This window comes from Paroedura picta, chromosome 9 (assembly GCF_049243985.1).
Source record: "Paroedura picta isolate Pp20150507F chromosome 9, Ppicta_v3.0, whole genome shotgun sequence".
Classification (NCBI taxonomy): domain Eukaryota; kingdom Metazoa; phylum Chordata; class Lepidosauria; order Squamata; family Gekkonidae; genus Paroedura; species Paroedura picta.
The window spans coordinates 21,262,868-21,280,052 of record NC_135377.1 but is presented as its reverse complement, the minus strand read 5'-3'; the positions used below and the strand labels follow the sequence as shown (position 1 = coordinate 21,280,052).

The following is a 17,185-nucleotide window of genomic DNA, read 5'->3' as shown; positions in this document are numbered from 1 at the left end:
ACTCAATACGGGGTGGTTTGCCAGTGCCTTCCCCAGTCATGACCGTTTACCCCCCAGCAAGCTGGGTACTCATTTTACAGACCTCGGAAGGATGGAAGGCTGAGTCAACCTTGAGCCGGCTGCTGGGATTGAACTCCCAGCCTCATGGGCAAAGCTTTCAGACAGCTGCCTTCCACTCTGCGCCAAAAGAGGCTCTAACTTTTCTAGTTACCTGATATTAACTCCCTGGCTTTAATATCTATCATGGTACAAGTATCAGAATGCTGGTGGACTATTCAAATGGTTCCAGAGAAGGTAAAGCCTGTTTGAATATTCTTATTTAATCTTGGTTTCTCAACCTCAAAAGGAAAATCCAGGCAATACTGTTATTCTGGCTCATAACTGTGAAAGGCCTGAAATAGTCTGTGACATGAGGCAAAGGACATTTTGACTGCAATGAATCAGAGAGCAATATTTTGCCAGAGAGAGACCAGAGTTTTCTAGAGCTGTCTGCACACCCTGGATTGCTACCAGTGCAGTTCTGCAAAACCTGGCCAGTTTTTCAGTTCCTTAATTCAGTTGGGATCGCAGAAGCCAGCGCTGTAACCTTTTGCCAAGTCTGTGTTCTGAGGATAGGATCTGAGATCTCCAGACGCTCAGCCAATAAATATGAAATTAATTTTGAAGGCCAAATGACAGCTCAAAACAGACATATTTTATCTTGACAGCTATCTGAAACAGCTGTTTGCTTTGTAGGAGTTCTGAAAGGGCAATAAAATGCCAAACATGTTACAATTTTTAAAAACTGACAAAAATAAAATCTTCGTAATCCTCACTCCTGTCAGTTTTTTACGAATTAAATTATAATCTGGGATTAGCTAGTTAGTGTGGTCACTTCAAGTAGCCTCATGGCTTTGACATTTCCTTTTAAAGAGACAATGAAGACTGGGAAAAACTGATATCTGAAATATTCCTCCATGTATTGATTTATCTTTAAAATGTCCAAAACATTTTCTGCCTGTTTATATGCCTGTTTATATGACTTGCAAATCTTACATTGCCTATTTGTTCATTGGGGCCCACACATCCATACCACAAACGGCATCCCTGCCCTTTGCCTTCCCTCTAGTGGTCCCCAACCTTTGTATCACCGGGGACCGGTCAACGCTTGACAATTTTACTGAGGCCTGGGGGGGGGGGGTAGTCTTTTGCCAAGGGACATTGCCGGTGCCGCCTGAGCCCCTGCTCTGATTGCTTTCCGGTCGGCGCCCCTCACTTCCTGCCGCCCACTGGAGGGTGCTGCCAGCAGCGGCTGCACAGTGCCATGCTGAGGGGCAGCCCCAGCCATGGCAGCCGCTGGAGAGAACCAAAGGTTAGTCGTCAGCAGAGTGGCAGGGCAGCCCCCGAGGCAGCAGCCAGGGAGGAAGACGAGAATGAATTATTTAAATTGAAACAGGTCTGCAAAATGGAGCTCTTCTGGGAGGCTTTTGGCTGAAGGCCAGCAACAGGAGGCCTCCTTGCAGCCTGGACCATCCCTCTGAGACAACTTTACCTTTCCATTGTCCCCAAGGTCATGGTCTTGTCCTTGCGCAATTGCTGCAGTTATCAGACTGTTCAATGTTCCCAAGTTATGTTTGATGTTGACTAGTATGACTTTTATGTCTGTTATGATCTGTTCTTACTGTTAAAAATAATTGCTGTATGCTCTGTTTCACTGGTTCTATGTACACTGCCCCAAGACGTCACAGTGAGGGGCAGTATATAGAAGGAGAAGGAGAAGGAGAAGGAGAAGGAGAAGAAGAGTTGGTTCTTATATGCCGCTTTTCTCTCCCCGAAGGAGTCTCAAAGCGGCTTACAGTCGCCTTCCCTTTCCTCTCCCCACAACAGACACCCTGTGAGGGAGGTGAGGTTGAGAGAGCCCGGATATCACTGCTTGGTCAGAACACCTTTATCAGTGCCGTGGGGAGCCCAAGGTCACCCAGCTGGCTGCATGTGGAGGATAAAGGAATGGATTATTTGATGGCTGAGGCATCCCCTCAACTTGATTTGGAAGTATTGTTGGTGCTTTCGGGCTGGGGTTAGTCAATGATTGGGTGGGGAGGGTGAGTGGAGTCTCTCCACCCTAAAACTATTTGCTGCCTGAAGACTTGTTGTTCTGACAGCCCACCATGTATTTAGCGACACATAGAGGTGAGCAACAGTATCATAAATAATGACGGGAGTAGGATTTCTTGGTATAACCACTGCGATAAAATGTGTGGGGAAGGTCCTGAAGTATCATTGTTGACCAGAACAGACAATCCCCTTCTTCAGCCCTTACAGATCTGGAGATGTGGGGGATGAGATTAGATGGAATATTGTATAGTGTAAATGTTACCTATTATATACTTTGGGGAGTTGAGTGGTGAAGAGGAAATGGGTTAGGAATATATGCAATCCATTTTAAGCAATGGAAGCTTAGAAAAACTAGTCTGACGAAGCAAACTAACAGCGAGGATCAGCTTTAGGGAGGTGAGAACTTTATTGGCTATCTTAAGTATATCTGAATCACACATATTTAAAAAAATCAAGAGTACACTGTGCACAGATTGTGTGTGCTTTCACTGTGTGTGGAGCTTTCATGTACCAACTGAAATTCCCCAGGTTCATTTTCTTTGAGTTGATAAATCCTTGTCTGAGGGAAATTAGATGATTAACAAAACGGGCCATTGACCCTGGGCGGCTCCTCTTGCGTTCTTACGAAATACATTTTTCAGTCTTTACGATGTCACAGGACTCTTCCTCTGCAGCAAAAACATCAGAACATTTCAGCTATTCCACTGGCGCAAAATCATGGCATCTTTCTTCTCTTCCAAGCGTTTCCCTTCAGCCACAAAAACAATCCAAAACATTGGCTATTGTTTTCAAGCAATATGGCTCCAAAGCAGATTTTGCAAATGTTTTCTCCAATGTAGCTTGTACAGACATTCTTAACATTTTTTCCTCAGAATTAAGTGAGCATTCCTTCTACGGAAATAATAATTTGTTATCAGTTAGTTCCTGCCTTTCATCTTGCTTCCTTGGAGATCCAACAATCAGCTTATGATCACAATCCAGGTTGGCAAGTACGGAGGCATTTTTATGAGGAAAAAAACTCATGTTGAACAGATTTACGTGAACTGAGGCTGGATTCCAAGGGAATTAATTACTGTAAGACTTTGAATGTCAGGAATCTGTCTGGAGATTATAAATGAGTTGCATTTCTTTTTCCCTTTGCACAGTTACAGTTGCTTCAGATAAATGGCATTATATTAAATTCAGATCACTCACAAGATAATGTCTTCAGCCTCTGAGCATTATTATTTGGCACAGCCTGTGACTGTCCCTCCACTTGATTAAGTGCATGAGGAGACATTTGGAAAGCAGATACTTGGGAAGCTTTCGGAAGCCCAAGAAGACAGCCAGGCAGTGTTAAAGAGTGGACAGAGCTGATGGGCAAGACCTCAAAGATAGGTATTCTGTCCAACACAGCTCTGTTGCCAAATAAGGTAGACTGGACAATATTTAAATTATGATTTGTTTTGGCGGTCTGGTTTAATTAGTAGGAGATTCTTGACACATTTGCAGAATATCCAAAGAATACAAATCTACAGTTTATTACTTTTGGGACTAAACATTTCCAAAATGCATCCCTTAAAAGTATTGGTGTGTGTGAGGAGGGGTGCTCTTCCCATGCTGTTTGTGGAAGACACGAGTGCTGGTAGACATATTTCTAAACACGTTCATCCATCCTGTAAGTGCAAGGCACTTTCATAAGTGCCAGAAACATGTATTTACTGGCTGACCTTGGGTCAGTCATGCACTCTTGGTCTAAACTACCTGGCAGGGTTGTTATGAAGATAAAATGGAGAATGACGTGACTACTTTGGGTCTCCATCCGAACCAGACTACTGGAGAGTAAAGTGGTATATAAATGAATTTATATATACAGACACACAAATGGGGGACCCATAAAGACTTACAGGGGACATCTCATTTTTTCCTTCCCCACTAGCTTCTCTATTCCCCACCCCTGAATCCCTCATAGACTTTTCCTGCTTCTCTGTCTCCTTCCCATCTACCAACCAACTTACATTCATTCTCCCCCCCCCCCCCCCACACCCTCCCTGCTCTTCTATACAAACCGGGTTCCTGGGAGCTGCATCAGGCAGTCCTCTGCCATTCTCATCACAGCAGGTTGGCCCGGAGGCCACTCGAAATAACCATTTGTTTTTTGCCAGGCGGAAAGCAGAGTTTCACCCCACTGTCTTTGCTAAACTGCTGTAGGCAAATAATTCACCTTCTTTCTAGTAGGCCTTTCTCCTCAAGGGAGCACAAGAGACGAGGGGTTTAAGTATTTGCGGGGTTGTAGCACCAAAACGAGTGTAAAGATTTGCGGGGCCCCAACAAAGTACAATTGCAGTGGGTGCCGCCAGACTGGGGACAGGGGGACCTCCCCACACACAGTGGAAAGGGGTGTTACTCCCAATGTCTTAAAGAAGGAAAGTGGGAGATGGGAGTCTACAGCCTTGATCCATGGGGGAGGACGGGACTTCTCAGGGTCCCTGGAAGTGTGGGACCCACAGCATAGTGTGGTGCCCTTCCACCACTCGTCTACTCGAGCACCCTTTTATTAACGGCTCAAATCTTTGTGGTGATGTTTCACTTTCCAGTGGCCGGAAGTCCACTGGAATCGGGAAAGCGCCAACTTGTAAAGGGTTTCCCCGCCCCAGCGGCTCCAACTGGGTGACACTGTTGGCCGGAAGCCCTTCATTGCGGAGGGAACAAACCTCCTATCGAGGAAACCACCCGGGCAATCTGTTTCCCGGCGGGTTGTGAACTTTCGGCTCCTGCCAGCCAGTGCTTTGCCAGGCCGTGAAAGGGAAAACTAGAGGGGGACGAGAGCTTGTGTGGAAAACCCATAAGCGACGGTCGTGAGCGCACACGCAAAGGAAGACGGGCTGCCGCTCGCTCTTTTCTGCAAGGAGGCGGCACGCAGCGAGGCTCGCCCCCCCCCCCCGCACCGAGAGATAAGATCGAGCACCCCTCCCCCCCCCGTCCAAAATGCGAGTTTTGTATAAAAAGCGAGCCCGCTCAGGGGCGAATCCTAAGACGGCAAGCGCTCCTCAGCCAAACAAGGAGAGTTTCTTAAATGCTTCGCCCGTTTAGCCGCATGCAGCCGCACGCCTTTCTAGAACGGCGTCCCAAACGCTGCACGACTTCTTTCTTAGAACCAAAACCATCATAACATGAAATCATTTATTTAAAAAAAAGAAAGACGTCGAGCCACGTGCTGCTTTCTGCATGCTGGCCAAAAGAAAAAGAAAAAGCCCCAGGGACTGAGCCGCGCGCTCTCTCGCCAGCTTTGCCGCCACAGAAGTGCCGAGCGCGGCTTGCAGGGCGCACGGCCGGGCAACCCCCGCCCCCTCGCGCGGGCTCTCCACGCGGCTCCCCTTCCCCGCCAAGGCAGCAAGGCTTGGCTCGCCGGCCGCCGCCTCCCCTCCCCGGCGCCCCCTCGGAGAAGCGCCTGCGCCTCGCCTCCGCTTGCTCGCCAAGAGCTGCTATTCGCGCTGCCTTTTGCACGTCGCCTTTCCGGGCTGGAGCGGCCGTTCCTCGGGGCGAAGGAGGGACGCCTGCGCAGCAGGTAAGAGGCGCCCTTTTGGCGCCAACCCGGACCCCGGCTTGGAGGCGGCTTCTGTCCGACCGCCGGTCATTCTCTCTCTCCACCCCCCTCCTTTCCTAACGGAGCCTCCCAGCCCTGGTCTGAGCGAGGGGCCAATACTTCGCTTGCAAAATTAAAGTCCCCGACTGCAGGCGGGAAGGGTTTTTGGGCTGGGTAGCAAGTGTGGATCGCCCCTTCCGCTGGTCTCTCCCTCTCGAGGCTCCCAGGGGGTGGCCGGGTTGGATCCGACAACCGTCTTCGAAGACGCAATGGTGTGTGGCACCCTGTCGCTTAGCCTAATTATTAAGGCATAAAGAGGCCACTGGGTCAGATGCATTCCCCACTGGCAGACGCTCATGCTGGTCTAGCGGAGAGGTCTCCCCCCCCCCAATGAAATCCTATGCTACAATAAGTCTAAAGAGGACTCTCCTAAGCACCCCGCCACGGAGTAAAATAGGACTGAGTCGGATTGCACTCCGAGTCTCTAAGGCTCGTGGATTTCCGTGGGGTCTCTCGGTGGCAGGACCTGCAGGCTCCCTTGCTGCTTCCGCTTCGTGAAATGTGCGGTGCGTAATTAGCGCCGAGCTTGCTGGCTCTCAGTTGGTGTCGCTTTTCGGTGGGATGCATGAATGATGGAGTGTGAAAATGCCCTCGAAGAGAAGCAGACAAGGCGAACGCTCCTGTGTGTAATCTATCAGATCTGCTTCAAACTCCTACTCCCAAGCGCACGGTTGGACCTTCTAATGAGATCTCGAGCTCACAGGCTGGAACTGTTTCAGTTTTATCTGTGAACAGAACCCAGCAGAAATAACTAGGAACTGTGATGTTGCACTCTCCATATATTGTTTTCCTATGGAGGCGTTCCTCTGTTTAGACATTTTATAGGAGCTCCAATAGTGTGTGTGTGGGGGGGGGGCTCCTAGCTAGGGCAACAAGAAGTCTTGATGTAGGAGTTCCAGGCATTCAGAAATGGAATGTATTATCCCACAACAAAAACTAAAGGCTCTTTTTCTGGAGTCATGTAAAATAATTCCCAGCTTTAGATGCTGCGCAAAGAAATCAGACAAAAGGTGTCCCAAAGGGGTCGTTGTTTTGAGTTTCCTGCATTGTGCAGGGGGGTTGGACTAGATGACCCTGAAGGTCCCTTCCAGCTCTATGATTCTATGAAAATAATATGCCTGATGAAAAGTTCTTTTGTTCAGAGAGTAGTTGGATATTACTGGATTACAACGAAGTTGATGACATTACAAAAATCTTCCTTGGTAAATCCGGTCTCCCCACATCCCATGGAAATTATGCAGGGTTGACCAAACTATGAGCTATCTGTTCAGACATCGCTATAGGGGATTTTTTTAATGTCTCTTTTGGAATTTTGGTCACTGAAATGCCCCAGTGGCTTCAAATGCTGATTTAAGGTTCATAAAATTTTTACTGCCTTTACATGCAAGTTGAATGTTGGTGAACAACACTATCATTTCTGTTTGTGGCAAATAAGAACTTTTACATGCGAATGCATTTTAGTGCCAGAAAAAGTCCCTTAGTAACATGGTGGTTCCAAATGTCTTTACTCTCAGAGTAAGGTTCTTCTTGTTGCTCAGCGACTGGGAGGGATTTGCGTGCCTCAAGAAACTGCTTTTGCAAAGAGGAAGAATCTCATCCATATCCAATATGCAAAACCTTATTGCTGAGGCAGTACCACCCTGAGCTCTAGGTGTTGGCTTAGTACCAGCATAAGCATAGCACCGGTATAAGGACTTACTACCCTATGATGTCTCATTGGAGAAAAGATCCATCGGAAAGCTTAGCAACTCCACCAGAGTCCATATTGACCCTTGCCAACACCCAACAATAATGGAACAGCACGCCAGTGACACCTATAAGGAGGCAGCCAACCGGTGCATGGAGATGCTGGCCTGCCTCCTTGAGCCTCACTGCATCCACAGTACCCGACAAAGAAAGGAACAAAGGAAATATTGCACCATCCCAAGTAAGGTAGGATAGTATCTGAGCAACTGCCACCTCCTTAGAACTCTGCTGCAGATGAGGGTTCTACATCCTCTCCAGAAAAAGGCACTCCTCATTGACACATAGGAAAGGACTGCCTGGAAATGCCCCCACTTCATCCAGGCTCCTGATAGGCCACTTGTGAGAATGTATAAAGTAGGAGAAGGCCACTTGTGAGAATGTATAAAGTAGGAGAAGAAGTGTTGGTCTTTATACCCCACTTTTCACTGCATGAAGGAGGCTCCAAGCGGTTTACAAACACCTTTGTTTGTTTGTTTCTTTTTTACCACCCATGCAGCAGAGAACATAAGCCATACACTAGGTACAATATAGGTTTTATAATGGCAGTGATAACAGCAATAACAATAACAAATAAGACAGCAATAACTATCAACTGAACTGTTAACAGTCCTCTTCCCATCCTTTCTCCACAACAGAGGTAGGTGAGGCTGAGAGACCCCTGACAGGATTGCTCGATCAGAACAGCATTATCAGAACAACATTATCAGCCCAAGGTCATCCACTTGGCTGTACGTGGAGGAGTGGGGAATCAAACATGGGCCACTCTTAACCACTACACCAAGGGTGCTCTCAATTAAGAATATATGAAGTGAGAACTGTCTCACTGAAATGCATTCTTTATTGAAAGTCCCCTTTTTATTGGTTGTACTGACTATGTGTAATCCATCTTGGTGCTCTGAAAGGTGGACTGTAAATAATGTGATTAAATAAATAAAATTCCCTTCTCTCCCCCCTTACCATGCTGTGCTTCGCTGTTTGAGGCAGTTTTCTTTCTATCCTGTTTCAGATTGTCTTCAATCACATGCTACATTTTTGTTTAAGAAAAAGCATTTCCCATCTTATTTACATAGGGACATCAGTATAATTACCCCTGTCTAATTATAAGTACATCAAGTTTAATTTAGTCCTGTTATTATGTTCAGAATGCAGCCAGGCATCACACTGAGTTGGATCCTGTGGACCTATTTTGCTAATAAAGGTGTTTTTTTCCTATGCAAGAAGCTTTCTTGGGTAAGAGTCTTTCACATCAGGGAAAGGGTGCTAGGGAAAAGCACAGGCAAAAGAACAGATTCCCACTACTGTGAATATTGCAACTATTAACATATTTATGTGATGGATATATGCAAACACATTGCCAAATTATTAAAGGAATATATTAGTCAATCATTTAAACTTAATTCAACCAATTAATGAATTGATTCAGTCTGCCTAAACTTGCATTTCAGAAATTACACAGCTAAAGTTTAAAATAAATAAATAGGATTTTGGATGGTGCTGGGCACATTGCACTTTATCTTACATACAGGAGGAAAGGTCTTTTTTGAAGATGTAGTTTTAAGAAGAACTTGTATTTAAAAGAATTATTTGGTAAAATCAGGTTTCTTACGCAACTTTTGTACTCAGTCAAAAGGTTTTAGATTACTTTACAATGCAATAATCAATTTCTTTGCGGTCCTTCGACCAGGGAACAATGCAATCATAAACATGTATACTTAAAAGTAAGTCTAGGGTTGCCAACCTCCAGGTGATGGCTGGAGATCTTCCCTTATTACAACAGAATTCCAGCTGGCAAAGATCAATTCCTTAGAGAAAATGGCCACATCGGAAGGTGGGCTATATAGGGCAGGGGTAGTCAACCTGTGGTCCTCCAGATGTCCATGGACTACAATTTCCATGAGCGCCTGCCAGCATTTGCTGGTACTCCTTGCATTTGCTGGCAGGGGCTCATGGGAATTGTAGTCCATGGACATCTGGAGGACCGCAGGTTGACTACCCCTGATATAGGGCATTATTCAGCACAGATGTCTCTCCCCTTCCTAAACCTTGTCCTCCTTAGGCTCCACCCCTGAAATCTCCAGATATTTCCCAACCCAAAGCTGGCAACCCTATGTAAATCCCATTGAGTTCAACAGGACCTTCTGCCTTGTGAGTGGATTTAGGATTGCAACCCTAAGCATTTAATTAATTGAAAACACCTACTTTATGCCAATAAAGGCGTGTGTGTGTGTGTGTGTGTGTATATAAAGCCAATTGAAAAGAAGCCACACAAAGAGTAAGATACATGCCGCGTTCTTGGTATTGCTTGACTAATTATAACATTCTTTTTTTTTTCTCACAGTCTTCTGCCCTGATTATCTATCTTGCTCTGTTCTTCCTGGAAAAAAAGTGAAAAAATGATCTTATGCTTCTTTTTGTTGGCCGGACTTATGCTGGCCTCCGCCAGAGAAAAACAACTTCCAAGAACACTTTTAAGTCAAAGAAATGATGCTGCTTTACTTGGTGAGTTGCTACAAAGGCAAGCCAAATGTAACAACTGTACACATCTCAACACTTTAAAATGTTTGTCGGGTGACACAGCTTTGGAGGAAGGGGTGATTTTTGTAAAAGGAGTAAGAGTAGTCATAGGATAAGGTTTGGGAAAAGAGGAGTGTGGTTTTGAATACAAAAAACCCTGGTTCATTAAAGGGATTGCTATGAGAAATGTTAAGGCAAAATAGGGAAAACTGATTCCAGAGGCATATTTATAATGGTGGGAAAGGGCTTTTAATTGTTTCTTCTGTTGATTCTCCTGCCCCCACTAAAACAGTATTTCTATCCATGAGGTTTTGAATGCATATAAATTGGGCCTTATGAGGGGAAAACACTACCTGGAAGGGTGATTAGGAATGTACGAAGAATTTTACATTTGTTTTGTTCTTCTGTTTTGCTGAGAATACTGAATCACCCAAGGGGCCCTCCCTGCCAAAATTCAGATAAATACGAGAAAAAGGCCCCTTTTTTATAGGCAATTAAAATTCTCACTTGCAGAGCAAACAGAAGGATGCATGACATCCCTGATAGGCAAATTTGTCTTCCTTTTCTAAGACCCCCCAAGGAGTATGTGGGAGTCTGCTTTTCAACACAGACAGAACATATAGGTGTGAGGGACCAACCCACCCCCTCCAGTTTCACCGTGCTCAAGATGTGACCCCAAGCCTAAAGGCAGCTTCCTACAACGAAGGCTTCCCAAGACCTCAAGGCTAGGCCAAAGTTCCCTCTTGCAGGACAGGAGTCGTATGGTCAAGGGCCTCATGATCATGCTCTCCCCCTTCTCTGCGTGTTTTATTTCACTTCTTCACGTCTCATGACTGTTGTCTTGATGACTGATAGCCACCTTTGTGCATAGCAATCACTATGCTGAACACATGAGGAAGATTCAAATGGGTAGCCGTGTTGGTCTGAAGCGGCACAATAAAATCAGAGTCCAGGAGCACCTTTAAGACCAACAAAGATTTATTCAAGGCGTGAGCTTTCGAGTGCAAGCACTCAGACATGAGGAAGACTTGGTTTTTATACCCCACTTTTCTCTACCTGAAGGAGTCCCTTCGTCTCCCCACAACAGATACCCTGTGAGGTAGGTAAGGCTGAGTGAGCCCTGATACTACTGCTCTGTGAGAACAGCACTATCAGAGCTGTGACAAGCCCAAGGTCACCTAGCTGGCTGCATGTGGAGGAGCGGGGAATCAAACCCTGCTGGCCAGATTAGAAGCCACCACTCTTAACCACTAGTCAAAGCTGGCTCCTACAGCTTGGAGCCACTACATATGAAGCTGTTTTATACATAATCCAAGATGAGAGTGAGCTCTCAGGGCAGTGAATGGAGAGAAGGGCTTCTACTGCAGGTGTGCTGTGGGAGCCAGGACAGGCACCCCATGCTTGTTCCGAAGAAGGAGGGGAGAGAGATGTGGTTACCAAGGAAGGCAGCAGCTTATTTGAAATCGTACATAACCTTGGTCTGGAGCTACCACAGATAACCAACAATAACTGTGTCAAACCAACCGCCGGGCCACGAAGGCTCTGGCACCGGGCTGCAGCTCCCTCTCCCTGCCCCCCGCCCCCCCCCACAGCAAGAAACGTCCCAGGCCACAAGCAAATCGGCCACAAAAGCGGCTGATTAGCTTGCAGCCTGGCAAGCTTCTTTTGGGGGGGGGGAGGGAAGCAGGGCTGCGCATGCGCGGCTGGGCGATTGCCCTCCCCACCGCCGCCAGTCCGCAGCGTTAAAAAGGTTGCGTACCACTGATTTAGATTAGAAGACCTGCCAGTCCAGCTTCCTTCCTATGCACCTTGACAGCGCTGATAAAGCTGTTCTGACCGAGCAGTGATATCAGGGCTCTCTCAGCCTCACCTACCTCACAGGGTGTCGTGGGGAGAGGAAAGGGAAGGAGATTGTAAGCCGCTTTGAGACTCCTTCGGGTAGAGAAAAGCGGCATATAAGAACCAACTCTTCTTCTTCTACCAAGAAGGAATAGGTGGGCACTATAATGACATTGGAAGGGCTATGTAAAAAGTAGGCGCATGTTTTTAAAAATCTGTGGGACCACCCTTTTTGTTAGAATCATCTGCAAACTTTTCTGGTAGAAAGGCCCTCAGTCAGATGACCTTCTGAGAAGCTCTTCTCTTGCTATTCTCAGAAAAGAGAGAGTTTTGTTTGGGTTTTTCATTATTTAATATTCAAGTACACATCCCTAAAAGTAATCTGGGTAATTGTAGAAGGAATTAAGCAGTTAATATGTGCTGCTTCTCGTTTGCTGATTGCTCTCCAGAACTTGCCACTGTTTACAAAGGGCTATCTGAATATTGTATGTAAAGTCTGGTTAGGCCTTTAGAATGGAACATACATTTCAAGAAAATCCTGCTAACTTTGAACTTGTCTGAGATTGTGTAATGATGACCATGAAATAGTGGTGTGCAAAAACAAACTGGTATTTTTTGTGGTTAGGGTCTATTATAGTCAATGGTTCCAATTGGTCAAAATGGAGGATCAGTCTGGAGGTACCTGGGTCTTGAGGGTGTTTTTTGAGGCAGAGGCACCAAATTTGCAGCACAATTGCTGGTGCCTCTTCATAACTCCCCCACCCATTTAGTCTACAAGTGAGGTGCCTGCATCTGTCCTGTGTTAGCCTGAAATTGCTGTAAGCAGGGTGAGTGAAACAGGTTATATGGCTTGCAGCCATTTAAACATATCAGCTGACAGGCAGACCTGCCCTACTCAACTTTACCTTTAAATGATCCAAACATACAAATTGGACAAAAGTTCAGTAAATGTTGAAGGAATGTGCATTTCCTGAACATCGGTTTGGGGGCTCAGGTTCGTGCCAGATTTTGGCTCATTAACCAGTTTGTGTCCATCCCTTCAATAAATGCGATGCAGAATTATTCTGGCTGAAGTCCATTCATCTCAATGGATTTAGACTGGAATAACTCTGCATAGGAGTTAATAAAGAATTGAATAGATTCTCTTAGAAACTTGTTGCTCATACTGAAAAATATCAACAGGCTTTGTTGGTTATTTAGGAGAAAGGAGAAGGTCGTTAGTTGCCCATGGTTACCTGGCAGGAAGGTATCTTTCTCTCTAGAGGTTTCTGCTAATTAGTTTGAAGCCGCTTCAAAATTCAATTTGAGTATGACATATAAATATTTTAATTCATACATAAATAAGTACCTGTAGTCTAGCCAGCTGTCTTGTGTAATGAGTTAGGACTTGGTGCATGGCTCTTGCAGTGAATGTCCTGTCAGTCTGTGATTCAGTGGCAGAGTATTCACTTTGCATGGAAGAACTCCCAGGTTTAATCCATGGCATCGCTGCTATTTTTAAAATTTTAGGTAGTAGCCCAGAAGAGCTGCTACCAGTCAGAATAGACAATACAGACTTTGAAAGACCATTTGTCTGACTCCATATAAGGTAGCTTCATGGATTCACATGGCAGTATCTACCTATAGAGAATATATTTATAATTTACTTCATTACACTCTATTCCCCTCCCCATGTAGACCCAAATTACAGCATTCTCCCTTCCTCCATTTTATCTTCACCAGCAAGTTTCCATGATAGTGTCAGGGTCCAAGCCTGGGTCTCCCAGTACCTAGTCTGACACTCTTAAACAATGAGCTATGGTGACTCTGTATCTCAAATATATTGGCATGATGGTTTCTACTAGGGTTGGGCGATTCGGCGTCCAAAGTGGCCATTCGCACCCGAAGCAGCCAGCTTGGGGGAGAAGGGAAGGTGCGGGCGCAGGCACACCGGCCGGCGCACACATGTAGGGGCAGACCTCTGTGCCTGTGTGTGTGTGCCTGCTGGCGTCCGTGCCTCCCCTCCCCGCCCATGCTGCAGCGCTGGCTGCTTCGGGCGCAAAAGGGCACTTTGACGTCCAATGCACCCAACCCTAGTTTCTACTTTACTTGGGGCAAAGGGGAATTTTTAATCCCAATCATAAGAGTCCTACACAATATCTTTTTTTCAACTGCATCTGAATCAACATTAGAGCATAGTTGGAAGAAAAGCAAGTGAAGTGGACCCAGTTTCTCAGTTCCAGGCCCAGAATTCCTGGTTGGGCTCATTGACAGTGGTAATCAGACTAAATATAGCTCTTTTCTTTCTGATGTCATTTCTGCAAATACCTCTCACTTTATCTGTATGTAGTAATTCTACTATGATGATTAGTATTTTATTCTGGTCAAGGCATAGGCTGTAATTAGTTACAGAAATGAGATAATAATATGGAAAATGGATAAATATGCCAGCATTTCTGCATCCCATTAGGAATGCTATTTCTGCTTATTTTTGGCGCATGTTCAGCATCCTCTAATTTTGAAAAACTGAACAACCTTTCTATCATTCTGTGTCTATGAAGAAAGCTAGATTGTGGCCTTGAAGTGAATAAAACCGTACAGTTACTTCATAGTCTGCAAATAGCATTGCTGTTCCATTCCCACAAAGGCTTCGGATTGCTGACAAAAGGTCTGTAACAACCCAAGTGGAAATAGGGGCATTTCCTGTCCCTCAAGTACTTGCACAAACTTGTGGTTTGTATCCTTCAGCAATTCACTTCAGAGTGCAATAAGAGAGCAAGTAAATTATTTAACTTCCTTTGACTTTGCAATGCCCTGAACTGTATATGATGTAGTATTGGCTTCCATAACCTCGTAATAAGCAGTTTGAGGATAAGAGCCTATAACATTAAATATCTGCTACTAGTTGCAGTATAACCTAATTTCTTGTAAGAGCTGCAGTATTAGTGCTGAATTAAAAATGATGCTTGTGGGGCAAAGTTTTCGTATGGTACTTTCCTGCATTTCCCGTATACTGCTGCCTTCTGCATTTGGCGGATGAGGCTTCCACAGGTTACAGTGGATGATAGGGTTGGGAGTGTCCTGCATAGTGCAGGGGGTTGGACTAGATGACCCACAAGGTACCTTCCAATTCTATGATTCTAAATAATGTTGGCGATGAGATGGGTTTCTACAATGGGAGGGAGTAAAAAATGAACCTCCCCCTTCCACCAGGACCGTTTATGCACTGGGCACTTCACTGCCCCAGCTCTCATGCAGGAGCACAAATCGGGGGAAGATGAGGCACACTGGGCCAAATGCTCCCCCATGTGGATGCAGGAAGAGGTGGGGCAACCTGCCACAATTAAACTCCAGCCTGCAGCCCGGCATGAAACCTCCAGTGCATAAACGGTCCAGGAGAAGCGCTGATTGGCTAGCCTAAATTCTGTTCGAATGGTGGAACAACATCCTTAAATCCAATCAATCTCCAGGACAGTCAGATTACTGAAGAAGAGAACCTCTGGTGTATAGAATACATTTTGTTTCCTAGTTCTGATTCCAAACCATTGCACTCTGTTTGATCAATCTGTGTTAATTTGGGAATGATTTCTCATATACAGTTAGTTGCATACATCTTGTCTTCTGTTTCCGTCCCCCTCTAGAAAATTCCTGCAGTAACAAGCAGGTAGACCTTGTGTTCATCATTGACAGCTCTCGTAGTGTTCGTCCTTACGACTTTGAGAAAGTTAAAGAATTTATTTTAACCATCTTGCAATTCTTGGACATTGGCCCAGACGTCACCAGAGTGGGCCTCATTCAATATGGCAGCACCGTGAAACACGAATTTTCCCTGAAGACCTTCAGGAGGAGGCAAGATGTGGAGAGAGCAGTGAAGAGAATGATGCACTTGTCTACTGGTACCATGACAGGATTAGCCATTCAGTACGCAATGAATATCGCGTTTTCCGAATCGGAAGGGGCTCGGCCACTCAGCCAAAATGTGCCCAGGATTATCATGATTGTGACAGATGGAAGACCTCAGGATCCTGTGGCAGCGGTTGCAGCTAAAGCCCGGAACTCAGGAATCCTCATTTTTGCTATTGGTGTGGGTAGGGTAGATATGAGCACACTCAAGTCTATTGGGAGTGAACCCCATGAAGAGCACATCTTTTTGGTTGCAAATTTCAGCCAGATTGAACCCCTGACTTCTGTGTTCCAGACTAAACTTTGTGGTAAGATATTCATTTTACGAGCTTTACTGAAAATATTCTTTCAAGAAAAGATGTTCCCAAGATTTTGAACAAAACAAACAGATCAACTTTATAGTCATACTATCATCATATATGATATCATAGAAATAAAAATGATTTGGGTTAAATCCCATGATTATATGCAGGGGGGGGGTGTCACTGATCCCTCCTGCAGCAGACCTCCAGCTCCCCCTTCATGCTGTTCTGGGGGGGGGTGCTGCCTATTAGAGGGCAGCATTTGGGGAGGGGGTATTAGGGTTATTGCAAGAAGAGGAAGCCATAGAAATCCTTCTTTCAGCTGATTTGGCAGGATTCAAGCTACTGAAATATCCTTGGAGAACTGTACTTTGTCTAATTGTTTTACTTTTGTCTCTATAATAAATGCTTTCTGGTTGGAAAGAATATGTCTGTACATGTTTTATGACTATAATAATAATATTAAAGGTAAAGGTATCCCCTGTGCAAGCACCAGGTCATGTCTGACTCTTGGGGTGACGCCCTCTAGCGTTTTCATGGCAGACTCAATACGGGGTGGTTTGCCATTCCCTTCCCCAGACATTACCGAATATATTAATAATAATATTACTCCCCTTCTTTGTTGAAAAATATTTTGGACAGTCCTTCTGTTGTCTTTCTATTAGAGACAAAATTTAGTTTAATTATTCAATTATTAGTTTTAACATTTTGTCTTTCCTTTTCAGTTCAACACATGTGCAGCATAATGACACATGATTGTGACCATTTCTGTATCAACACACCTGGTTCTTATGTATGTAAATGTAAACAGGGATATATTCTAAACTCGGACCAGAGGACTTGTGGTAGTGAGTATTTGATGTTTCTTATATTCCTTTGGGTGGTAGAGAATATGAGGTCTCAAATGTGATATGAATGTATTCATAAGTTTCTTTTTGAAAAGAAAACATAACATTTCATATCTCATCTGATTCTTACTTGTAAAGCAGTAGTCCCCAACCTGCGGGCCGCGGCCCAGTGGCGGGCCGCGAAGGCCATGGCGCCGGGCCGCGGCTCCCTCTCCCCCCCCCCGCAGTAAAAAACTTCCCAGACCGCTAGCTTGTGGCCCGGGAAGCTTCTTACTGCGGGAGGGCGGGGAGAGGGAATCAGGGCCGGCCGTGTCCGTGCGGGCGTGGCCCGCGGG

At 45.4% G+C, this 17,185-nt stretch overlaps 1 protein-coding gene across 1 annotated transcript in view; it reads left to right on the top strand.

The window, feature by feature from the left end:
* Positions 1 to 5,108: 5,108 nt before the first annotated feature.
* MATN2 (matrilin 2) overlaps positions 5,109 to 17,185 on the top strand; it is a 58,072-nt gene continuing 45,995 nt past the window's right edge. Inside the window, exons 1-4 of the mRNA XM_077351831.1 lie at positions 5,109 to 5,641; positions 9,804 to 9,964; positions 15,439 to 16,008; positions 16,728 to 16,850. Of these exons, the coding sequence (XP_077207946.1) occupies positions 9,859 to 9,964; positions 15,439 to 16,008; positions 16,728 to 16,850 (799 nt within the window). The 5' untranslated portion in view covers positions 5,109 to 5,641; positions 9,804 to 9,858. The remainder of the gene's footprint in view (positions 5,642 to 9,803; positions 9,965 to 15,438; positions 16,009 to 16,727; positions 16,851 to 17,185) is intronic.